Raw genomic sequence first — 24,566 nt, forward strand, 5'->3', positions numbered from 1 at the left:
AAATTAGTTGTTTCAAGGGGAAGACTGGGCCCAAGAATAAGGTAGTAAGCATGGAGGAACAAAATTATTATCAATATTCTGCAAATTTCAGCAGTGATTCAAAGTGCACCAGAGTCACCAATCCTTCAGAAATCTTCTTGGCAAGAGCAAAAAACTCATAGCAACCAAGCTGGGCTGTGATAACAGTACTAAACTCCCTCTGCTTCCTTGTAAACAAGTACTAGTTACTTGCACCAGGCTGATAATGTGTAGATTGACTTGTGCTGTTAAGGAGAGGAATAATTATTGCTGTAGTTAAACCATACACCAAGTAATTACTTCGCATTGCCCCTCTTTTTACAGCTTCTGGTTGCTCAACGTTGCTGACTAAATACGGGCCCTTCACAGTCTTTGTACCATCCCTTCTTCCCATTCATGACAGAATGGAATTTAATGTAAGTGTTCTTGGGTTTAGTGAATTTTTGCTGTCTTAGGGTTCTTTCCTGTCTGAGTTCTGCAGCCTGTAAAAACTGATTAACAAAAGAGAGGAACTTTGGCAGGCAATATTTATAGAAACTGTCTCTTGGGAAGAGTTTTCATTGTCTGGTTAAGTAGCAGTCTCACAGAGCATGTTACATCCCTTACATTATTTTAAAAATCTCTGTCTCTTTCTTCAGTACTGATGGAGTTTTTTTGGTTTTAATGTCAGGAAGTGTGAGTCTTTCTGACCATTCTTCGTTTAGAGCTTGAACCTCCTGTGTGTGACTATTCTCAAAACATTAGGTGGCTTTTCACTGCTTGAGGGTGGTGTTTTCAAAAGGGGCTGAGTATTGCATCGAAGTATTGGATTTTGGACCTATGGCCAGAAATGGTAATTCTGGATTCATAGAAAATACATCAGTAAAGGCCCCTGAGTTATCTAGTCTACCTGTTCCCAGAAGGGTCAGTTCCACCTAAATCAGTATTGACCAAGGATTGTTTTACAAAAGCATCAGTGATGGAAAGTCCAGAACAGAAAAGAAGAAACTAAATGCAAATTTAGCAGATTAGACCACCTACATCATTCAGCATCAACAAAGGTTATGTATGGAGAGCTTCAACAAATTTTATAATGTGGACCACACAAGGATAGTCCTCAAATTGTCCAAATCCAATAGGTTTCTGTCTGGAGGATTCTTCTAAAGCCACTTGCAGGTTAATCAGTGTTTGAATATGTACACAAACAGAAGAGAGAGTTTTGCCACAGTGCTACTCCAGTGATCCAAAATGAAGAGGGAAGTTCCATCTTGTATGCTAAGTATTCCTCTGTGTGTGTTAGCTGGGAAAAAGGTAATGTTATGTTAAAAGAGGTTTCTGAGAGAATATGTCATTTATCTTTTTTCTGTGGGCTCTCTTCCCCAAAGGACACCACTGCTGAGCGGTTGTGCAGAATGCACATTGTTCCTGGTCTGCACTTAATAGAAGACATGATTAAAACCAAGACAATGTGGACCTTGTCAGGACACCAGCTGACGTTCACAAGCCAGGTAGAGCATCTCCTGAAGGCCTGGACCTCTGCTTTCACACAGGACAGACTGGAGCTCGAGCACTTCCCTAACCAGAAAACCTTTTCTGTAATCAGCCTGCCTCTGATCAGAACAAACTCCTTTTTAGAGTCCAAAGTGAGGGGATTTAAGACCAGACACCCCAAGCAACCACATTGCCTTTCTCACAGACAACGAATTAGCAAGAATTTGACTTGTGAATGGTCTTTCCATGGTCTGTGTGTGTATTCTGGAAAAGAGACCTTTTCCCTGCACCAACCATTAGCAGCTACAATATCCATGTGGCTAACATGGAAGAGGCAGCAAAGTCTCTTTTCAGAGTGAATGCTTCCTTGGGATTTGTGTGCTTGGACACAACCACGTGCTGAATATTTTCTCTCTTCTAGTTTCTCTTTTCCTCTCTTTCTATTTTATTTTTCTTAGTCTTTCTATCAAAGAATTTTTCATCATCCTGTCTCGATATGAAAGGCTCTTTTTTTCCCTTTCCCAGTTGACTCATGTTTTCCAGTCTCCACAGATCTCTCTCCATCCTGCACCTTTCCTGCATGCCTGCTCACAGGTGGCCAAGGGAGAGAGCCCTATTTCCTCTCTGAGGATCCAGCCTTGGCCTTGAGGTCTAGGTCATAGTACATGTGCCCTGCATGCATTAAAAGGACAAAGCACTATTTGGAGTCAGGGAATCCAGGCTGAGCTTGTCAATGCTCCTTTTAAAATTATTTCCTGTTGGTTTACTCAGGATTCTTTTGATCTGGGAAGTCTGCCCTCCCCTTCCTGTGTTTCAGCCAGAATCCTCAGTGATGTGAACTAAAGTATAGGGCAGGGAGGAGCAATTCAAAGAACTGCACATGCTGAAATGAAAAGCACAGGGCAGCTGTGCTTTCCTGAGCTGGGATAGTGGCTGCAGCACCAACACTTGGATGTTTAGTTCATAGGTTACCCTTGAACCCCTTCATACACCCAGATCCAGTGCATGGCTGTGTACAAAGGGGAAGGACCAGATCTCTGCCTTGTACCTCAGCGAGCCTGATGCTTTGGCTCTGTTATGAAGACTCCTTGTCAGCATCATGATTGAATAATAGCTACAATCAAAGCTGTAGTTCAAGGATTGCCTCCAAATTCTGTACCATGCTGCCCAGGGGGCACTGTGCCTCTCTTGTACTACCTTCTTGTACTTGGCAGCTCTTGATGGTCACAGCACCCTTTTGTGATCCAGAGCTGGGACCAAGCATTGTTCACACTCAAGCTTAATTCTAGAGCTGATTGTCCCAGATGAGATTTTTTTTTTTCCTTTGGTATTAAGACTTTGAAGTACCCTCAAGATCTAAACATTCCCAAAACTCAAGGAGAATGGGATGTCTGTTTTACACCCAGGCTACCCCTTAAATTTACTTTTTCGAGAGTAACTCTGGTTGTACCTTCACCTTGCTGACCTACAGGCAGAGAGCAGTGATTGATAGATCAGTCATGATAACACAGATGCACCACAAGAAAATAACCTTTATATTTATCCAGACATACATCAAATCATTTCGATATCAAGACCTGCCGGGGGAGCTGTACAATGTTCTGCACTCAAACCTGCCAGCAGCCAATGGCATCATGCATGTGGTTAACACCCTGAGGAAGAAAACCAGCACTGACAACCTCAGCAACCCACAGGTATTCGTGTTTCTTCTCTTTTATGGGACAGCAGAATAAACACTTAAAAAAAGAGAAATTTTCATCATTAACCTTCCAAATCAGTGAGGATTTTTTTTAAAGGGAAAAGACTATTTTTTTTTAATTTCAACTCCTGATAAGACCTGTTAGGCACTAGTAAAATACCATTAAAAGTGGCTAATAGCACTGCATAAGCTAGATAAAGATCTTGCAATTATGCTTTTACAGTGCTTGGATAAGTAGAGAATTCTACTTCCATGAGTGAAAGTGGAGAATTCTACTTCCATGAGTGAGATCACTCCCTTCATAGCAAATAAACTCTTTTTAAATTGTATCTTAAATAATATGTATCTTACAGGATAAACATTGAAAAACATTTTTCGCATAAAAATCAAATTAATATTTTCTTTAATTGGTCTGTACTGCATTTTGAAATTATAATCAAGAAGTTGCCTCAAAAATATTTAAAATGAGGACAAATAATGATTAGACTTTTGCATTCTGAGGTCATGTCTTGAGTTTAGACACGGGGTGGGATTTTCAGGGTCAAGTTCTACTAAATACTTTTCCCTGTTAGCTGGGAAATGGTTTTGTCATAGCTACTGCATTGTTAAGCCTGAGCATTTTTATATTGTTTCTATATGCAGAAAGCAGGATCTCTTGCCCCCTACCTCCTTGCAAAAAACTTACAGAGAATGACAACATCTCTTAGAATTGGTAGAGTTTTGATAATAGTTTGCACTTACTTTACACCATTATAGTTAATCTGTAAAAACAGACTGTGTAATATTGTTACTTTCTGTGTTCAAAAAGCAGCTGGAGCGTTGAGTGGTGGTGGCTCTTCAGCTGAAGTGCCCTGAGAATGTTGTACCAATTGTTCTGGGTATTCATATGGATTTGATCTCTTTGAGGATGATGGTCTCCTGTAGCTCTTTACCTGCAAACCACAAACTGGGCATTCCAGTGTGTGCTCAGACCTCACTCAGCCCCTGCCATGTTTTTCCTCTCTGTGTCTTCTTGCAGAAAACCATTGGTGAGATCCTTGCTTCGATGGAGATCTTCAGTAGGTTTGAAACTATACTGGAGGTAAGTGAGTTTGTGTCTGGGGAGGTGTGGCATTGCTGCTGTACAAAGCCTGCTGCTGCCTCGGGGGGAATTTTGAATAACATTTAAACCCATCTCAGTGGTTTTCAATAGCTCTGCGTTGCTGAGTGTTTCCTCTCCCTTCCTGATGGATCCCCCTCAATAACCCTTGCTTGATCCATGATGAAATCTCTCACTGTTTTTGCAGAACTGTGGCCTGCCTGCAATCCTGGATGGACCAGGCCCTTTTACTGTATTTGTGCCCAGCAATGATGGTGTGGATAAGCTGAGAGATGGAAGGCTCATTTATCTTTTCACAGAGGTGAGAGCTCACAGTGCTGTAAGACATCCTGAGCTGACTGTGTTGCACTAGGCTGTGCTGGAATGACTTGTGCAGTGCATCTGGTCATCGCTGAAAATTCTTCTTCCTGGAGTTAGCTAAACCCAAAACTTCACAGTTTCTGTGCAGCTCTGGGAGAGAAGTGGATAGTGATGGAACCTGCAGTGTTAGCCAGGTTGTTTAAATCTGGTGCTTGGCTTTTCCTCGCCCCGGCTTTGGTAGGGGAAAATGAAAGAATTTACTCACCAATGAATTCACTGCTATAGACATTGGCAATGTCAGTCAATGGTTAAAAGAAAATTTATTTGCTTCCTCTTACTTCTGAGTGTTGAAGGGGTAGCCAATCCTGATGTTGTCTTCTTTCCTTAGGGCATAAATAAGCTTCAGGAACTCGTGAGACATCACATCTACACTTCAGCAGCGGTAAGGCAGCAGCTCCCACTCCACAAAGTTGGACTCCTTTAGACCAGCACATTATCAACTGTCTTGTTTGGCACAGAGGTCACACTATTGGTGACTTCAGCTGCTGCTTCTTGGACTTCCCCTGAAGGAGCAGAGATGTGATTCAGGATCTGATGAGGCAAAATGTTTACCATGAAAGTGGTTGCCAAAAGGGACAGCTGTGCTCTCCATCAAGAAACTCTCAAGTTTTCTGGAGTGGTGGTGCTCCTTGGTTGGGTGGCTTTTACAATGAAAACATTGTAAAGATTTTGCTGCAGGACACAGAAATAGTTGTCTTGGTTCTCAGAACTTCTCTTTTCTCAAATCATTAAGTTTCTCAGTACAGAAGCTGCAGTTTACTCTTTTTTTCTGCCTTTAGGCTTATTTATTCAGTCAAAATATGTTCTCTATTATGTTTCTGGCTGCACTTTCATTGTTTATTTGATATGTCCGGGAAAATCCCCTTATTAGTCTGACCCCACTTGCAGCTGTGTTAGTAAGAGGCACTGTTAGTGAGACTTTACTTCAACTGTTCTGGACTCTTAAACAAAGAATGAAAACCAAGGCAGCTGCCATCAGCACTGCTGTGTTTCTGGTATTGCAAACAAGTCACACAAGGTCCTGGAAGTCCCTCTGACCCATTGTTTGTTTTTAAGGTATTTCATGAAATGTAAATGTTAAGTCCCCCTGAGAAGTTTTTCAAGTGGCAGGAACCATGGAAGGATTCTGTAAGGTGCACTGAAAAGATTCTGCTTTTTCCTGGTACCATCCCCTTGTGTTTTTATTTCAGGTGACAGCAGATAAACTGATGACGATGCCACAAATTGTTACTATGGCTAACCAGATACTTACCATCAACATCAGTGCAGATGTAAGTGTGAATCAAAACCCTTCTGGGCAAACCCTCCTGTGCTAGGAGAAAGTCTGGATGTGTTCTGAACAAGTGATTTCAGCCCATCTCTACTTCCTCCTCTGCTTAAAAAACTCAACTTAAAGGAGGTCATTGAATTAGCTTGCTTCTTATCATCCAATCTGTGACTCCACTAAGAGGCTTAACCATTTGTGTGGTTGCCCTTGGTGTTGTGAGCCATCTGTTTCCTGCATTGCCTTTATGTAGTTGATGCTGCCTAACGGGCTAAAATTGTGTTTCTGCACCAGGGAAGAATTCTGATGGATGAATCAGGGATCCCCTTAAACATGCGAGACATTGTGGCATCAAATGGTATCATTCATACCTTGGATGGCATCTTCATCCCCCCCTCAATAATTCCCATTTTGCCTCACAGATGCAATGAAGAGCAACATAAAATTGTGACGGTAAGTCAGGTTGTCCCATTCTCACACTGGTGCTTGCTGTGGACCCCACACTCATCTGCAGGGACAAAAGCAGGCTGTGTATATTGCATTTGGGAAATGTATTCCCTCTGAGGGTTACCCTGATGTGAATTTTGGCACTATCAGCACCATCAGTGGTCCTTCTGCTCACACTTGGCACTGCTTTCCTGGTAATCAGCAAATGTTCCTTGTAGGTTGTTGTTCTTCCCATGCGCCCATCCTACCTCTGATTCCTGAGTACATTTGCCTTTTCATAAGGCTTTCTTCATGCTGGAGTTGCTAACTCAGCTGACAATGCTTTGTTCCCACCTCTGTCAGCACTGGTGTCCTGTAGCCTGGACAGGAAGCAGACATTCAGTAGCAGGAGCTACAAATGCTGTGTGATACTATTACATGAATACTTTCATATACCTCATCTGAGGTGCTTGCTCCCCAGTTTGGTCATGGGTAGGTTACTGAAGAAAGAAGATGAGGCTCTGAACAGGCAAGGGGTTTGGAGAGACACAGTTAATCCCTAGGGGCCAGAGGTTTCACATAATTTCCTGATTCAGTGTATGGATGCCCAAAGTGTTTTCCAGCCTAAGTGTCCAGTGGCTGACAGACTCCCAGGGTGGAGACAGGCCCCATCTTGCAGACATGTGCAAGCATCCCCTCAAGATAAAGGAGTAATTTTATTAAAGTAATAAACTTAACCCATTTCAGAGTGTAGAAACTCCCTCCTAGGAATGTTTCAGACACACATTGTGATGTTTTGGATATATACTGTGAGGGGTAGCTCTGTAACATTCTTAGCATGTAGACTGGATTTTTTTGAGAAGATTAATGTTTTGTCTCTTCTTTTCTTAACAGGGCTCTTGTGTGGATTGTGAGGCCCTCAACACCAGTATTTGCCCACCTGGCAGCACAGAAATGGTAAATATTTGTGATAATTTTGGTAATTTCTTCTTCACATGATGACATACAGACACAATGATAGATAGTTTCTAACCCAAGCCACTTTCAAATAGGGAGCAGGAAAGGCAACTTGCAGAGAGGCTTGTTAGAGGGGACACACTCCCCACGTATCCATGCTCAGTGAGCCCAGTCTGTCACCTACTCACTGCTCTGTTGTCTTTCTTATTCTGAAGTCTGCTTGCTGAATCAATGCACAGCATGGTGAGAAACTCTGGGCTCAGTGAAATTGTAGATTTGCAGCTTTCAGCACTTTTGCTCTGCCTCAGGCAGAGCTTTCCTGCTCACGTGCAGAATCTGCCAACTCCTCCAGAGTCCCAGAACCAAGCCTGATCCCACTGGTACCATCCAGTACCACCACTGCCTATATCACAGCCAGAAGGTTACTACAAGCTTTCTGCATAGCAGAGGGTGAGAAACAATTTGTACTTGGCCTGTGCTCCCTGTTGGTTCAGAGCTGAGCAGAACTAGCTTTCTTCTTTTTTTTGTGAAAGCCAGAGAGGTGTTCACCACTGTTGACTGTTGGGTGTCCTCTGAGAGATCTGACTTTCAGGAGAACTTGTTAATGCAGTCTCAGCATGAATGCCTGCAGTAGAGCTCTGCAAAATCACTACTTGCTCATTTTCCTCCCTGACTGAGGCAGGTGAAGCCTGGGGAATCATCTGGGGCCCAGTTCTGCCCGTGTCTAATTCCATGACAGATCACTGTTATTCCAAAATTCTTTGCAGCCCTTTCCCCCCTCTCTCTTATTGTCTCTGTCTCACTTCCCTCCCTCTTAGTCTCTCCCTCACTTATTCTTCCTCCCTCTCATGCTCTCATTTTCTCTCTTACTCCCCCTCTGCCCCATTCTCCCTCCCTGCTGCCTTCTCCCCTCTCATATCTCTTTCCTCCCCTCTTTCATAAACTTTGTTTCCTCCCCGTGCCCTTTTGTCCCCCTTGTATCCTCTCCTCCCTTCCTCCCCCACTCTCCCTACCCTCTCCCCTTACTCTTGCTGTGTCCCTTATCATAGATACTATTATTGTAACTAAAGGGCAACACCTTGGCTCAGACTTGTGGACTGCTGGGAACAAGAGGAGGCCACCATGTGCCTTCACTCTTGCTGGTGCTGCCATAACCGTATCTTGTTCACCTTGGCTCCTCAGTGAACTTCCTCAGCTCACAGATAAGGTGTAGCTGCTCTCTGCAGCAAAAAGAGCAAAGGAGAAGGTGACAGTGCTGATGACTTGGTTTGTTTGTACAGGAACCAACGCTCTTCCCAAAAGAATGTGTCTACATCCATGATCCAGAAGGCCTGAATGTCCTGAAGAAGGGATGCGCCAGGTACTGCAATCAAACCATCACGGTGAGTGTGATGGAAAACCACATTCCCTCTGACAGGGGCTCAGCTCTGCTCCTTTTTCATCAAGCAGAGCTCTGACTCTTTGAGCTGAGAGGGTTGGGTGGGATCTAAAGGAAAACTGTCCCATGCAAAAGCTGTCCCCAGGACCATCACATGATGTAGCTACCTGCTTTTTCTTTGTCAGAGAGAACACGGGGTACCAACCTGCTGCAAATGTGAGAAAGCAGCTCAGTTAAACCTGAGTGCAGTAAATAAATAAAATAAAGCCACCCTAGTTGTGACCAGCCAAGCTGCAGGAAGCCATGGGGCAGATGGTGCAGAGTTAACTGGGGTGTCCCAGCTTTAGCATTTCTCCCAAAGGAAGCTGAGCACATGGAAAGTGCTGTAAGCTGTGAAGTGATTGCATCCTGTTTATGAACCATTGTCAGATGGTTCAGTAAAGTTGCTCCTTGTGAATTTATGGACCTCATGTTTGTCTGCAGCTCCTGAGCTCTCAAAGTGCCAGCTGCATGGAATGATTTGGGGGTGTTTCATGAAATACTGCTGACTGTTTGTCTTGTGGTTGTTCTTCCATTAGTGAGTTGTGACAAGGCCAGCTATCCAGGACTGCTGCATCCTCCAAAGGAATGCAGTCCTGGGCAAGAATAAAGAGGGAGCGAGTGGGCCAGCACTGTTAAAGAATTAAAAGCTCATAGAAAACATGGACCCAATTTGTTTAAGTCAGAGAGAGAGAGAGAACAGAAAATAGTGGTTTGTTCTGAGAAGAACAGTCTGTGAGCAGAAAGCAGGGTTTTGTTGAAAAATAAGTGCAGGAGGTCCTAGACACACAGATGCCAAAGGTGACAGTGCATTTCAGTCCGTGGCAGAGACGAGGATTTCAGAACTATGAGCACAGGATGGCTCCAGGCCGTTCTTGTCAAGTCATGCCGTACCTTACCAATTTTGCTTTTGTTTCAGAAACCTGGATGCTGCAAAGGATTCTTTGGTCCAGACTGCATGCCATGCCCAGGGGGATTTTCCAGTCCATGCTATGGCCGGGGAAATGTAAGTGTGAAGGATCCTGCTGCATTGCAATGAGCAGTTCCATCGGTGTGGTTTGAGGGTGTAGTTGTAGGTAGGTACAGTTCAGAGTTTGTGGTCTAGGGCTGAGCCTGCAGTGGTGGAAGCAGAAGATCCAAGGAAAATGGCACATGCTCAGTGGGTTTTCTTTCTTGAGCTCTAATGTGAATCAGGTCATGGCTGTTGTGGGATTTTACATTGCTACCACCACTCTTCAAAGTCCTATTTGTTACTGCAAGTATCAAAGTGCCTTTGATGGATATCAATTTCTTGGCTTTCCCTTTGTTCCCTGAGTTTCAATCATTTTGGTTTCATCTTTGTTTTCCTTCCAGTGCAGCGATGGCATTCAGGGGAATGGCAACTGTCAGTGCTTTGAGGGTTTCAAAGGAACAGCCTGTCACATCTGTGCAAACCCAAACAAGCACGGCGAGAACTGTGACGAAGGTTGGTGACTCTGATGGAGAAACCAGAGGAGAATGTAGGACAAGGATATAGTGCAGGTTCATGTATCCTGGATACTCTTCTGGCAAGACCAATGTCATGAAAAAAGTGATAGAAGTGCCATCATGGCTGTCCCTTCAAACAGCAGTGGAGAAAACACTCCACTGATATGACAGTGGCAATGGGGGTTTTGGAAACATCAACCAAATTTAGATCTCTCCTGCTAGGAAACAAAAGATAGTTGACAATGACCTTGAGCTTCATAGCTTAAATTTGAGCCTGTCTTTACACCCTATAAATAACATGGATCCAGGATCTGTTCCCTGGCCAGGTTTTGAGTTATAATGGATGTCTCTCAGCAGATGTCTCTCTGTCAAAGACAAATGGGATGATAACTGAGGTTGTGAAGGAAAGTTGAGAGTCTACACTGTGGTGGATATTGGACTTTTTGTACTTACTGATCTTACTCCATGTGCTTGACAGACTGTGGTTGTGTCCATGGTGTCTGTGACAACAGGCCTGGCAGTGGTGGTGTGTGTCAGTCCTGGTCCTGTAAGGAGGGATATACCGGGAAATTCTGCGACAGGACATCCAAGAACTGTGGCCCGAGCGGGCTGTCCCAGTACTGCCACCAGAACGCTGTCTGCAGCCTCAACGACACAGCAAGGTCAGTCTGTGTGGCAGGTGCACTGAGGGTCACATTGTCACTGCACATTGTCACTGTGTAGGCACTCACAGCTGTGGGGCTGCCAGCCTGTGGCTCTGTGTGTGTCCGTGTGCCTGTCTCACAGGACTGTTTGAGTAACTCAGCCAACCTGCTAGAAACCAAGTCAGGCTCTTCCTTGCTTGAGAGGCTCATTCTGCCTTTGTGCTCTCTGCTGGCTTTCAGAGGGACTGCTCCACCTGTGTCCCTTTTGTGCTTATACTTTTAAGGTGCATCTGCATGGATGGATACGAAGGTGATGGGTTTTCCTGCCAGCCCATCGACCTGTGCAGTCAGCCAGAACGGGGAGGTTGTTCACAGAATGTAAGTGGGGTCAGAGTGTGAAACGTGGAGAAGCAGCTCCTGTCAATCAGAGCAGGGATCCAGGACTCCTGGAACTGTTACAGACTTTGTGTGCCAAATTTCCCTGTCTGTAAGATCAGGTGGAATAGCAGGTGCCTTAACATGGTCACTGCAAGGATGTCAGTCATTTGAGTTGGTGCCAAAATGTGATGCTCCAAGGAGAGTTTGGATGGTTTGCACCAGATATTTTGGCAGCTATGGAAATTAGCTGTACAGATAATTTTTGGTTAGCATTGATATTCCCCTCGAGCTCTTCTAACATGTGTTAACTTTTCTTTTGTGGTGTTCAGGCTGTAGCTTAACTGTGAGCTCCTACTCATACTTCCAGTAGCCATCAACACTACATTATTATCCATAGTAAAAAACATGGTGATTTGTGATGACAATTACTGCCAAATGGTCAAACCTCATCACAAATTAGACTCCTCAGCAGGAGGAAGACATTTGGGCATGTAGAAGGAAATATGATGTACCACTGGGTACAAAGTAGGTCTCTCCTGAGAGAGATCTGCTCTCCATCATTAATTTAATCCCACATGTCAGGCAGGAGATTGTGGTCCTCCTCTTCAGGAAATACTTTTTCTGTAATGGAAGAGCTTTACAGGATGATAATGAATGCCCTGGGAGTTCTGAACCTATGCACAAGTGCCTCCCTCTCTTAAAACACAAAATGTTTCCAGAATCACTTTACTATGAAGTTTTCTATGACTTTTGTGGAGAAGATGCTTCCATCCCTAGTGCTGGAACCAGGGTTAGTCATTCAGAAATTCTCCACAGTGTGATGAAGGAGATTTGTTGCTGTATTTTCACTGCTCTCTCTCCCTTCTGCTGAGTGTAATTCTTTCTCTCTCCCCTCTCCTGAAGGCCCTGTGCACCAGTACAGGCCCTGGCACTGCCACCTGCCAGTGCAACGTGGGCTGGACTGGGGATGGGAAGGTGTGTGTGGCCATAGACAACTGCATGCTGGAGAGCAGAGGGAACTGCCACCTCAACGCTGACTGCGTCTACATCGGCCCTGGGCAGGTATGGGCAAAGCTGGGCAGCCTGATGGTGGACTTAACGTTTCCTCAGCTGTTCTGAGATGGCCTGGGGTTGCCAGAGGTGAAAACTGGGCTGGCCAGCAGCAGAGCCTGTTTGTCTGCTGCCAGAAACTCCGGGGGCAGCTGCAGCCTCACAGTGCGCCGGCGTGTGAGATGCACGGGTGTGTTTGGGGATCCTGCTCAACTCTGAGAGTTTCATGCAGCAAAGGGAAGAGACTAAGCTTCATAATCCAGCTTGGCCTAAGGTATCAGTTGCTGCATCCCCTGTTCCCAGATCACAGCACTGATAAGCATGTGCAGCTGTTCAGATAGTCTGTGGAGGGAGCTGGTCCAGGAGGAAGGCACACAGGAGAGGTGGCTTCCCAGGATGCTGCTTCTCAAGGTGCTTCTTCCCACTGAACAAGGGGAGTGTTGGACAATGTGCTGAAAATACCAAGTCTTAGCAGATTTTAGTGAGCTGAGATGTGAAAGCAGGAGGCTTTGAAATTAACTCCTTTCCTCTTTCTACCATTCACAAAGTCTGTGTCATTGCCTGAAAAATCGGAAATAAAGGTGGAAACCATTGTCTTCAAGAGACCCCCATGGCAAACAGTGCAAGGGATCAATGCACTTGAGTAACCAGGCAGAGTGTGTGCTGTGAGAGAGGATGATGCTCTGCTAGGGAAATATCTCCACATTTCCAGGTCTTGAGGGACCAGGAGGAAAACTTGGGAAAATAAATTAAGTTTTGCTGCCCTAGACCCTTTTAGGGTAGCAAATGAGGACACTGATAGTGTCTCTTTCTTGCAGAGCAAGTGTGTCTGCAAGAGGGGTTATGCTGGGGATGGCCACAGCTGTGATGCAATCAACCCCTGCCTCATGGACAACGGCGGCTGCCACGACTTGGTGAGTAGCCAAAGAGCTGTCCCAGGGCTGGAACAGCAGTGGGAGTTCATCTGCTCCCTGACAGAGGATTTGCAGCCATGGCATGGAGAGAATTGCAAGGTTTTATGTTATGTCACCTTACTGTCATGCCACCAAGGTGCTGTGAAGTTGGATCCTCTGATTTTTGTGAGTTCACACAAGCAAAGATATCACGTAGGCTTAGCAGCATGAGGTGCACATTCAGTGCCACCATACAGACAACAGGAGGAAGGCGCCTGTGTGTGCTGCTCTAGCCCAGGCTGTGGAAGGCCAGAATTCACTTCTGAGATCAGGGTAACACTGCACCACCTGTGTTTGCTCTCTAATTTCCCTTTCCCTGTATTCCCAGGCTACATGTGTGCCCCTTGGTGGAGGAGAGAGATCCTGTGTTTGCTCTGAAGGCTACATGGGGGATGGCATGACGTGCTACGGGGACATTCTAAAAGTGAGTGACAAGCAAATGTCTGAGATCTTTTTGAGGTTGGAGAGAACTGGCTCTGCTCTCACTTTACTTTTTACTGTTACCTGAGTTGACTCCTTCTCCCAGCACCAGCCTGACAGCACAGGTGTATTCCAAGGCCACAGGGACAGAACTGATGCCAAGGCCAATTTTTGCCAGCGAAAAAATTGGCAATAATTTCTAAGCTGCTTCACCACTGTGCAGGGTGCACCTGTCCTGTGCAATAAGTCATCTTTTCTTTGTTGTTCAGAAGGGTTTTCAAGTCAGAGCTTGCCAGGCCCATTTTCTGTCATTAGAAATATCAAAGGCCACTGTGGATTTAATCCTTGTTCCTGGTAAACATGAGCAATTGCAGATGAATTGAAAAGAGTTTATTTGGGAATATAGATTTAATGGCTGAAATTTGCATTTAGGAGTGCCCATCTCTCCTCACAATACACAGTGCCTGTGCTGGTTGTGAAGTGAGAGGAATGTCTAAATCATTATTGCCAGATTTGGTATCGCAAAGGGTTCCTTTCCCCCAGCCTTGCAACCTGTGCTCAGCAGGGGTAACTCTTCTGTTGTTTTTCTTTGGAAGGAGCTGGCCAGGAATTCCCACTTTGCGGGTTTCTACAGCTGGGTTAAGGTAAGAGCAGCCAAGGGACACCCACACAGGTAAGGTCTGTAGAGGTGAAGTCTGTGAACACTGCTCTTAGAGGACCAGCAACTTCATTTATCTTTTTCATTAGAGAAAAACAAAAAAACAGTGAAGGAGAAATTGTTATAGAGCAGGCATGTAGGAAAGCTGTGGAGTTTGTGGTACAGTGAGGGTCATAAATGTGTTTTGGGGGCCTTGTTTCTAGAACGAGAGGGAGCTGGGGCTGTGTTACACTGAATTTTCATGGTTGTACCATCTGTAACTCCTGGCCATCAAAAAACAGCTCAGAAGGAAAGAAGAAAGGGTAGCATGGTAATGCTATTTTTCAGAAGAACATCTTTTGAGAAGTTAGACTGTATGTTTGCACCTTTTCTTGTTGCTGCTTTCCTGTCTCTGGTGTGGGAATGGCAGAGACACTCCACAGACTGCAGCAAGTCTCTGGAAATGCACTATGATGGATGGCCTTTAACTGAGCTTTAGCTCACCTGTCCTGCACCATACACTGCTTTTGCCAGCAATATCTTGGTCCCTCCCCTAAGAGTGATTTTGAGGGTTAAGAAAGGGTTTATGGCTATGACTGAATGGGTTTGAAGGGTAACTGCAGCACAAAAGTAAGGCTTAAAGCAGCAGGTTTTCCTTTGGCAATCATGCCTGGGAGAGCCAGGAGAGTCTGCTGTGCTGCTGAGCACATGCCACCTTCCTACACATCCCTTTCATACGACTGTGAGAGTGGGATGGCTGTTGGTTGTGTTTTGCACTACAGATGTGGCAGTGGCGTGTCTTATTTGTTCATTTTTGTGCTTTGGACAACAGAAATCTCTCTTCAGCATCCCAGCAGGAACCAATGTCACTGTCCTGGTGCCATCAGAGGCAGCTATCAAGAACTTGAGTGACACTGAGAAAGATTTCTGGTTGACCCCCTACATGCTGCCATTTTTAGTCAGGTATGAGGAGCCTCCTGCTTTTCATTTACTCTGCCAAACAACAGTAACAGAGCCATGAACTGGATTTCTGATTGCACATGACCAATAAGGAGTTATCTTGAGATAAATATAGAAGCAAATTTAAATATCTAGCAGGCAAAGCACTTAGTAGACATTTAAAACATAATGGACCACAAGCCATTGGAAATGGGGGGTTTTTCATGTATTTCACATATTTTCAGAGAGAGATTTTTGACACAGATGGCATCAGAACAAGTAATTCCCTCCATTGTTCTCTCCACATGCTTAATTACTTTATGTGAGAGATGTGAATGTTGGGTGGTACAGTCTTATCTCCCTGTTGTTACCAACAGTTCCTTAATCTTTTCTTTACCTGCCTTTGTTCCCTCCAGGGCCCACTTTCTCGAAGGTGTCTTCACTGCTGAAAAGCTTAAAAAGTACGACAGGCCAGAATTACCCACTCTCAACCCACAGACCAGATGGCAGATAAACACCACGAGCAGTGTAAGGGTTTCTTACATAAGGCTCGTGCACCCACCTCAAATTTGACTGTTCAAGAGCTGCTGCATCCAAGTGGGGAGCCTGGATGGGGCAGTGATGCCCTCAAACACAAAAACTGTATCCACACTAACCATGTGCAACTTTGAAAGAAAATATATCTGGTTTGCACTTACTTGGTAGTTTCTAACCTTTTTGCTTCTCCCTCTGGTACTTTTGCAGGTATTAACCATCCAGAATGCAAGTATAGTTGTCAGTGACATCCCTGCCAGCAACGGCATTATCCATGTCCTCAGTAAGGTACGACACTGGGAAACGCTGCAGCTGTAGCAGCAGGTTTGTGTTGCAGCCTCTGTGGTGGGGCCAAGGAGGAATACATGTCTGGACAGCTAGGAAGGGATATAAAGGCAAAAATATATCAAGTTATCACAAGTCCTGACAGATGTTTCCTGTGCAGCACTGTTTAATGTTTAAAACATTTGTCTCCAGGACAAGCAGGAGGGGAGTTCCCTTCTCTTGGCTAACAGAAGTGTCCAGGCTATTGCAGAATTGTGTAAAATGAGGCCTTTTCTGATTGCCTTTCTTGCAAGCAGGGCAGGAATCTGATGTGACTCCCCACAGGGTCCCTTGCCCAGCCCTGTTTATGAACCCACTTTTTCCCCAGGTTTTGTTGCCACCTTCAGGAGATGTCCCACCGAGTCCTCCTGGGCTGCAGGAACAGCTCGAGTCAGTGGCTTCATTCAGCACATTCAAGGAGTTGCTAGAGGTAAGCAGCTGAGGTGAGCACTGCTGTCACTGTCAGAACTGTCTTTTGAGCAAAGTCCCACCTTACCCTCTTCTGGTGGACCAAAATGTGGACTGCCATGTGAGGAAAGGGAGATCACCCATTTCCCACCATTCATGAGGAATCTTCTAGGAAAGCTCTTTTGAGCAACCAAAGAGGTATGTAATTACAGTTAGATCTCTAGATCACTGGTATGTGTTACAGTGGAAGATGACCTGCCTACTGCAGGTACTCTCATGCCTGACAGGGCAGAGAAGCCTGGAGGGAAGGGAAGGCTTGTTCGTAGCTAAGAAGGTATGCTTAAGTCAGGATGAAGAGCAAGCAATCAGATGTGTGTGGCTGAGCAGAAGTTCTATATTCCACTTTCAAGCATTTCCTCTTGCCTTTGTAATTGGTTTCATGTGTGGTTTGGTTTTTAGTGAGTATAAGAATAATAACTAATGTTACTGTTTGGACATTTTGTAGCAATACCAGCTCACTGGGAAGATCGAGTCCTCTGAAAAATACACCATTTTTGTTCCTGGAAATAATTCCATTGAGGAGTACTGCCATGCTGCCAATGTGACCCAGTTGGTAAGCTCACTGCCTGCTTGCAGTCTGAATATGTACACACTGTTTCACCGTGGAGAGGACACACACATCTGATGCTAAAAGCTGGGAGAAATGTGGCACAGAAATGAGAGCATCTCCTGGGGTGTTGCAATGGGATCTGAAAAGAATATCAAGGCTCAAATGCTGATTAGATTAGTATGTGGATAGGTGACACAATATATTCCCTTTCCTGGCTGACTGTGCACATCTGTGACAATTTTCAGAGTTCTGGAAGGTCTGAAAACATTTAGGACTTCATCAAGTAAGAGAATTATTGTGTGACCAGTCACCTGTGATAGAGAGTTACTAGGTTCTGTGGGCTTTTAGCTGTTACAGATGCTTAGGAACATTTCTTATGCCATACCTCTGACTGAATTACAGGGAGGAAATCAAAATAGTCCTAATATTTGTATTTTTCTGGATTTAGGATAATGCAACAGTGCAGTACCACATTGTACTGGGAGAAAAGCTCTTGCCCACAGACCTGAGAAGTGGAATTCATAAGAACAGCATGTTGGGACTCTCCTACTGGCTAATGTTTTACCAGAACAGCACCCAGGTAAGGGAGGCAGACTGTTCTGCCACTTGAGGATCTGGCTTGACCTATCACTTCCTAAGGCTGGGGCTGGATACACCTATTTCTGTTTTCCACACCCTTGCAAGTTCACTGCTGTGACTGTTTGACAGCTGCCAGGCAATCCATGCAAAAGGAGTTTTCTTCTTGCTGTTTTCTTCTGCTTTGCAGAAGTTTGTCAATAATATTCCTTTGGATGGAAAATTCCTCGAGACCAAGAACGGAATGCTGGTCGGGGTGTCGCAGGTGCTCCAGATACAGAAGAATCGTTGCACTGCCAACACCACCACCATACAAAAGGTAATCAAGGAGCTGATCACCATTTCTCAGGGTTTCTCCACCTGCTGAACCAAACTGATGGATAACAGACAATCTGCCTTGTCTCTCCTCATGGATGAGACGGTAGCTTGTGGTCTGACCCCAGATGAACCTTGTGTGAAATGGAACATCCTGGAGACTTGGCACATCCTAGGCTCAGATTCTGTACTTCTAATGCAACAGATCTGCAGCTCTTGTGCAGATGACATTCAGTTCCCTTGCTGGGGCTCTCTCAGTGTTCCAGCCTTGGTGCAGGCTGATGCAGGGACTCCCAGATACTCAACTGTGGAAAGAGAATCCAGTCCAATTCTTGCATGCCATGGCCACAAGCTGCCCTAGAAAATGCTGTCTGGGCTGCCAAGGAGTCATGGCCAAAGTCCAGCCTGCATGAACGTTGTGGCTCTGAAGATTTCAGGGTCAGACTGAGGTAGGTCTGCCTGCTACATATCAGAAAAGAAGAAGTATTTGCAGCCTTGCATGAAGGAACTCCAGGCCTTAAGAAAGCCCTACCCAGCTCAGAGATTCAGGAAAGGTGTAGCACATGATCTCTTCTTTTGGTGTTTTGAGCGATGGAGTTAAATACATCTTTGTCTTTGTCCCAGCCAGCAGCCAGTACAGCACCATTTGTGCTGTAATTCAGGATTAGTGTCTTGGTGTGACGTGGGTAGAGGGCACACATGTGACTTGTCCTGTTCTCTGTGCCCTAGTCAAGATGCGGCAAGTGTGAGAAGGGGATCAAGTGTCCTTCTGGATCAGTTCTTGTGGTGAGTCTTTGATTCGTGTGACAGTTCACAGACTATTTGCAGATAGTGCTTTGATGTCCTTTTATTGCTCTGTAGATGATATCTTGATACCTGAAAAAATGTGCCCTTGAGTCCTCTGTGGCTCATCCATTACCAAGATTTGTAAGAGAAAGCAGAAACCAAGGGAGGGTTACAAAGGAAAAACATGGACATGAATCACGAGGCTCTGTACAAAGCTTTTTTAGGACAAAGAATTTTAGGAGCCCTTTAGTTTCCCCACTTAGCAGAGAAGAAAAGATGTTTGTTTTTTTTTTTCATCTTTCACTCTTTCCACATTACCATCAAGGAAAGCCAGTTTAGAGGTGCCAGCAGCAATTTCCCTGCCTGGACCATTGGTTTGTTCACACAGATGGGCTGGTTGTGCCTGTAGCTTGTTTGTGAGTGACAAACATTTCCAGAGAGGAAAATAACTAAGTATCTCATCTCCACGCTGGCTGTGAATTGCATAACAGCTACATCTGGCTTCTTAGGCTTCATTGCTTTATGCCCAAAATTTTCCAATTCTTTCTTCTCATTATTCAGACTGACATGTGCAGCAAGGATTTGGCAGGTGACAGAATTGACTCTGTGTGGTGACCTCACATCCAGAGATGCCTCATTGGTCTCAGCTCTGGACAGTCCAAATGTTTAGGGCTGTTCCTGTAGAACACAAAACAAGAACACTGTCATATGAACTAAAAACTACATTGTTTGCCTAAATATTGTAATATCCTTTCTCTGTATCTGTGTTAATTATATCCTCAGGAACTGCCAGGGAGCAAGAATCTCGCTCGCTGCGAGCTGCGCTCCGGGGATGCAGGAATACTTGGCTGCCATTTCACCTGTGCAAAAGTTTCTCTGGTGAGAAAAACATTTGCCTCTGATTCATTTTGACAAAAGTGAGATGGGTATCAGCAGTACAGCTATGGAAGTACAGGCTGTGCTGAAGTCCTGGCTGTGTCCGTGCCATGGCATAGCTGAGGCTGGGCCTGTCTGGGAGTCGCTCTCCATCCTGGAGATGGAGGGCACTGGAGCAAAAACAGACCTGCAAGAATGTCTGCACAGTGATGGATTATGATCTGCTGCTTTGGTATTGTTGCCCTGGGTTTTGTCCTCCAGAGGAAGAGAAGGAGTTGAATGTTTGTAGTCTGGTTTCCTGAGGAAGTGAGGCATGAATGATGGTATTTTCCTTATGCATGTGCCTGCCCAAATAACTGATGACTAATTGGAGCCGAATCAAAGGGAGGAGCAGAAGGTCTTGCACCTTGTGTTAAGTGACAGCCCCTACCAGTTTTTTGAAAGTGTGTGTCTGGGATAAAACACTTGAAAAGGAAATGGTAAAATAAAAACTTGCATGAATTTGAGGTCTTATAGGTTTTGCAGCATCTCCTGGGAAAGTTTAGTGGGAATGGGAGATTTAGAGAAGGAAGAGAGGGAATTGGACATACAGTACTCACAGGGAGAGCTTCAGTCAGCACTTGTACCTCACTGGGCACTTCTGCATCCCTTCATTAGATGATGTTTCTTTTCATCTGTACTTAGTCCCGTCATGGTTTCTTCCCTCCATGGGTAGATGCAGAAAGAAGTGAGAGCTGTTAATTTAGGCTTTGGAACCAAATCAGCCTCTCTCTGCCCAACAGAGAGACACAGTGGGGACACAGGCAGGAAATAGGCTGGAGGGGCACAGGACTAAACATCTGAGTTACTCACCAAAGGGCCAGTGTTGCTCAAGGGCCATGCAGAGCTTTACATGAAGCTCTGGGCCACAGAACACCCTGGTTTAGGGTGTTCACTCCATCCTACCTGTGCACACACCTGGCTCTTTCATATGTTGTCAGAACCATGGCTATTGCGTAGTTAAAGCAACAGAGCAGCTTCCCCAGTAAAGCTGTACCTTGTCTGTGCTGCACAGGATGGCTCATCCCAGCTTGTTCTTGTTGGTTTTCCAGAGGTCCGTCTGCTGCCCCGGCTACTACGGACACATGTGTGATATGTGCCCAGGGAAGCCAGGCCAGTGGTGCTCTGGGAACGGGGAATGCCAGGATGGCATGGAGGGCAGCGGAGAGTGCCGGTGCCTGGAGGGTTTCCACGGCACTGCCTGTGAAATGTGTGAAGTGGGACGATACGGGGCTGACTGCAAATCAGGTGACACCAATGGCTACTGCAGCTTGTCTCGAATGTCCTGCTTGCAAAGGGAGGAAAGTGGCCATGCCTCAGCTCCTGGGAGGGGTGGTGGGAAGGGAGAAATATCCCAAAATTTCTGAGAGAGGCAAATGACTGGCAGGCCACAAGAGTGGGACAATGTGAGTGAGTGAGTGAGTGAGTGAGTGAGTGAGTGAGTGAGCGAGCACTTGTGGTCAGCCAGAGGAGTGGCCCCATTTTTCATCCTCAAGCCAAAGCATGTGCCACAGCACATGTGCTGCTCATCCTGTTGCCACCCAAAACCAAGATGTTTCTCTACAGAAAGTAGAGGCAAGTGGTCTATTCCTGGGCTTTTTGGCCTGGCAGTGAGGGAACAGGAGCTGATACTCCTGTGACATTTTCTTTATGGCACTTTGGTGAGTTGGATTAGGAACAGAGCAGCCAGCAAAATGGCAGCAGGTCTCTCTGCTTGTGAGAGCTGGTTGGTTTGACAGTGATGAGTGTTTGTATTCCCCCTGCAGAATGTGCCTGTGACAACGGGATATGTAACGATGGACTGCAAGGGGACGGGAGCTGTGACTGCTTCCCAGGGTGGAAGGGCCCCACCTGCCAAGAGAGTACGTGAGTGTGAAGGGGCCTGTGGTGTAACATTGTCTTTTTAGCACAAAAATCTGTGTGATCCTCCTTAGTTGCCAGAGGAATTCTGTGTTAGCTGAGCAAGGTGACCACAGTCGCATTTTCATCCTCCTGAAAGCTTTTCAGACTGTGCTCACTCATTCCCAGACAGAAGCTGCATTTGTAGTTTAACTTCCCCAACAGCACATGAACCCTTGAGATCTTTGGATGAAACTCATATTGAGAAAAGCCCATCCCCTGCTTCCTTCTCCACTGAGACTGGAGCACCACAATAACAGCCCCGAGAGAAAGAGAGATGGAAGCTTTCAACCAGATTGGGTTGACCATGACTCTTGTTACTTGCCTAAAAGGGTGGCAGGACTTCACTTGAATTTTAAAAGGGCCACTGTGTCTGCAGAGCTGCTTTTTCTGCTCACAGATCTATTCATTTAGGTGAGCTCAGGCTGTATTCTGCCATTATCAATAAATCTGTCATTGTGTGTCAAAATAACACGTTGAAGATTGACTTGGGATTTTGTTTAGCATTTGGGTGGAGAGAAACCTTAACTTCTAAATACTTTGGCATTTTAAAGGTTTGCACACAAAGACTTATTTTATAGTGAAGTGAAATGCTTTGGGGGCATTTAGAGATAGAAAATGAGTGGAGATGTCCTATCTAGTGTAAATGTAAAGCATGAAAACAGTTCATCTTTTGCTTCTAAAGGGCCAAAGCCAAATGGCTCTGTATGTCTGGATTAATGAGGCTTCATTAATTGTTTCATTCCTAGCAGCGTGGAGGCCTTTTGCAGGGTCCATTTCTCTAGCTGGCAGAAATGGCCCCAACACGTGCTAAACTGAAAATGCCAAGTCACGTTTGTGTCCTTCTCTTGCAGGAATCAAGACTGACCTATGCAATAACACCTGCCATCAAATGGCCAAGTAAGTGCAGACAAGGGGCTGAGTCATCCGTGTGTGTTTGTGAGTGTTTTACTCAGAGGTGATTCTGTGTTTAGGCCTTTGCAGAGGTGTGGGAGAAGGTGCCTACTCATTTAAAATGGAACTAAAAGTTAGTTCCATTCTGGGAACTCTCTTTGGTGCTGAACTACATCCATTTTCCCCAAGGATTTTGTCTGTCTGAGCATAAATTCATTCCAAGTCCCTTCTGCATGTGTGGATGGCCTGGATGCCAGGTCCTGGCCAGCATGACTTGAGTGTTTGGTGCTGTAAAGAAATCCACAGCATGTTCCTCCTGTGGTCATTGTGGTCTCTGCACATGCCAGGCTTGTACTTGTTTCCTGCTGGCTGAGCAAATCAGGAGGTGCCATTAGTGATTGTTTATCCCTTTCTTGTTTCAGCTGCCTCAATAGTTCCACAGATTCTCTACCTATGTGCTTCTGCTCTGCTGGATACACAGGGAATGGGACCCATTGCACAGGTACATCCACTGAAGACACAGTGAAATAAATGACGTGATGCTGCCAGAGGAAAGATCACTCAAATCCTTTTCCTCTCAGTCATCCATCATGAGCTCTGCTGTGCTTTGGTAGAGAAGTTTTCCAGTCCAGAGCTTTACACAGGATGCTCTTGATGTTCCTAAAGCCTGTGAGAGAGGGATAAAAAGGCAGGCAAGTGTAGGAGGGCAGTTTCTATTGCCTGTGGAGAGAGATGGACATGAATGGGTTGTATTTGTTCTTATATTACAGCAATGGTGGCAAAGATATAAGTTTTGTCCATGAATCCCTGGAATATGGATGTTTCAATTCCCTAGAACTTTGTGATTCTTCTATTTGCTGACCATGCCAAAACCAGATAGAAGCAGTGCAGTAGTTGTGCCAAAATGAGGTAGAAATTTGGGATACCACTCCAGAGCTACATTACAAACCTGGTCTATGTCAAAAGCAAACAGACCAGGGAAAAACAAGTGATAAAATTGTAACAGTCAGAACAGTGGTAGACATTTCAGTATCTTTTCAGTATTGTCCTTGTTGAAATGTGAGGGGGGGGGGGGAAGAAAAAAACCCACCATTTACACTGTTCAGGAAAATATTTTTTTCTTATCTAACCATTAGTCCTCAGTGAGCAAATGCTGTGAGGGAAAGACTTATTAGTCCAGTTTGGAGGTTACTTAAGCTCAGCTTACTTACTTGAACTGACCACTCTCAGGTCTGGATGAGGCTCCAGACCCTTAAAGGACCAACATTTTCATCAAGAAACACAGGGATTTTAACAAGACACGATTTTTGTTAAGGTGGATGATCATTCTGGCACAGTTGATTGTTCCCAGGTGCTCTGAGCTGATTCTGCTTCTCTTGTTTGTGGTCCCAGAAATAGATCCCTGCACTATGGACCACGGTGGCTGCTCCGTGCACGCTGTGTGCACCAAAGTGTCCCCAGGAGAGAGGACCTGTGTCTGCAAGGATGGCTATGCTGGGGATGGGACACTCTGCCTGGGTGAGTGCTCAGTGCCTGCTCTGGGGATAGCAGAGAGGCATCATTTCTGCTTAGGGGCATTCCAGCCTGAAAGCCTTAGTGTTTTGGTGTCAAACCAGAAGAGCCCTGATCCATGTCATGGAGAGGCCCAGAGACAGAAGGTGAGGGCAAGCTCACACAACGGTGCTCTGAGATGAAGGTGGAGCTGGAGGAGAGTCCAGCCCTCTCATATCCTTCAACGCACACCCAGACAGGCATGGAATTATCTGTGGGCACATTTACCACAGTTTAGAAACCCACATGTGGCAGGAGTAGAACTTGCAGTTGCTTCCTATTCCTTTGCCACCACAAGACAGTTTCCCAGGAAGGTGTTTCCCAAGGTGGAAAGGTTCTCCCTGTTGCTTTCCCAATACCTTTTTGGATCACTAATTCCCAGCTGCCTTGCAAAATAACTTATATAATTTATTATTAATATAATTGATTGTTTTGCTGCAGAAATTGATCTCTGTCTTGAAAGCAATGGGGGCTGCCACGCCAACGCTGAGTGCATCAAAACAGGCCCAAAGAAGGTGAGTATGTAGGATGGATGTCAGGATAACATTATTATGGA

At 45.3% G+C, this 24,566-nt stretch overlaps 1 protein-coding gene across 3 annotated transcripts in view; it reads left to right on the forward strand.

Moving 5' to 3' along the window:
- STAB1 (stabilin 1) overlaps nt 1-24,566 on the forward strand; it is a 63,215-nt gene that overhangs the window by 22,891 nt on the left and 15,758 nt on the right. For all 3 annotated transcript variants that reach the window (XM_032699453.1, XM_032699454.1, XM_032699455.1), the window contains exons 12-44: nt 343-434; nt 1,383-1,505; nt 3,036-3,182; nt 4,206-4,268; nt 4,474-4,587; nt 4,975-5,028; nt 5,837-5,917; nt 6,205-6,363; nt 7,231-7,293; nt 8,574-8,675; nt 9,630-9,716; nt 10,064-10,175; nt 10,656-10,839; nt 11,106-11,199; nt 12,103-12,261; nt 13,068-13,163; nt 13,531-13,626; nt 14,219-14,266; nt 15,092-15,222; nt 15,615-15,726; nt 15,943-16,020; nt 16,385-16,486; nt 16,970-17,077; nt 17,523-17,654; nt 17,841-17,969; nt 18,695-18,751; nt 19,535-19,630; nt 20,719-20,914; nt 21,433-21,528; nt 22,420-22,465; nt 22,882-22,961; nt 23,852-23,977; nt 24,452-24,525. In XM_032699453.1, the coding sequence (XP_032555344.1) occupies nt 343-434; nt 1,383-1,505; nt 3,036-3,182; nt 4,206-4,268; nt 4,474-4,587; nt 4,975-5,028; nt 5,837-5,917; nt 6,205-6,363; nt 7,231-7,293; nt 8,574-8,675; nt 9,630-9,716; nt 10,064-10,175; nt 10,656-10,839; nt 11,106-11,199; nt 12,103-12,261; nt 13,068-13,163; nt 13,531-13,626; nt 14,219-14,266; nt 15,092-15,222; nt 15,615-15,726; nt 15,943-16,020; nt 16,385-16,486; nt 16,970-17,077; nt 17,523-17,654; nt 17,841-17,969; nt 18,695-18,751; nt 19,535-19,630; nt 20,719-20,914; nt 21,433-21,528; nt 22,420-22,465; nt 22,882-22,961; nt 23,852-23,977; nt 24,452-24,525 (3,437 nt within the window). The remainder of the gene's footprint in view (nt 1-342; nt 435-1,382; nt 1,506-3,035; nt 3,183-4,205; nt 4,269-4,473; nt 4,588-4,974; nt 5,029-5,836; nt 5,918-6,204; nt 6,364-7,230; nt 7,294-8,573; nt 8,676-9,629; nt 9,717-10,063; nt 10,176-10,655; nt 10,840-11,105; nt 11,200-12,102; nt 12,262-13,067; nt 13,164-13,530; nt 13,627-14,218; nt 14,267-15,091; nt 15,223-15,614; nt 15,727-15,942; nt 16,021-16,384; nt 16,487-16,969; nt 17,078-17,522; nt 17,655-17,840; nt 17,970-18,694; nt 18,752-19,534; nt 19,631-20,718; nt 20,915-21,432; nt 21,529-22,419; nt 22,466-22,881; nt 22,962-23,851; nt 23,978-24,451; nt 24,526-24,566) is intronic.

The sequence above is a fragment of the Chiroxiphia lanceolata genome, chromosome 11 (genome assembly GCF_009829145.1).
Source record: "Chiroxiphia lanceolata isolate bChiLan1 chromosome 11, bChiLan1.pri, whole genome shotgun sequence".
Lineage (NCBI taxonomy): Eukaryota > Metazoa > Chordata > Aves > Passeriformes > Pipridae > Chiroxiphia > Chiroxiphia lanceolata.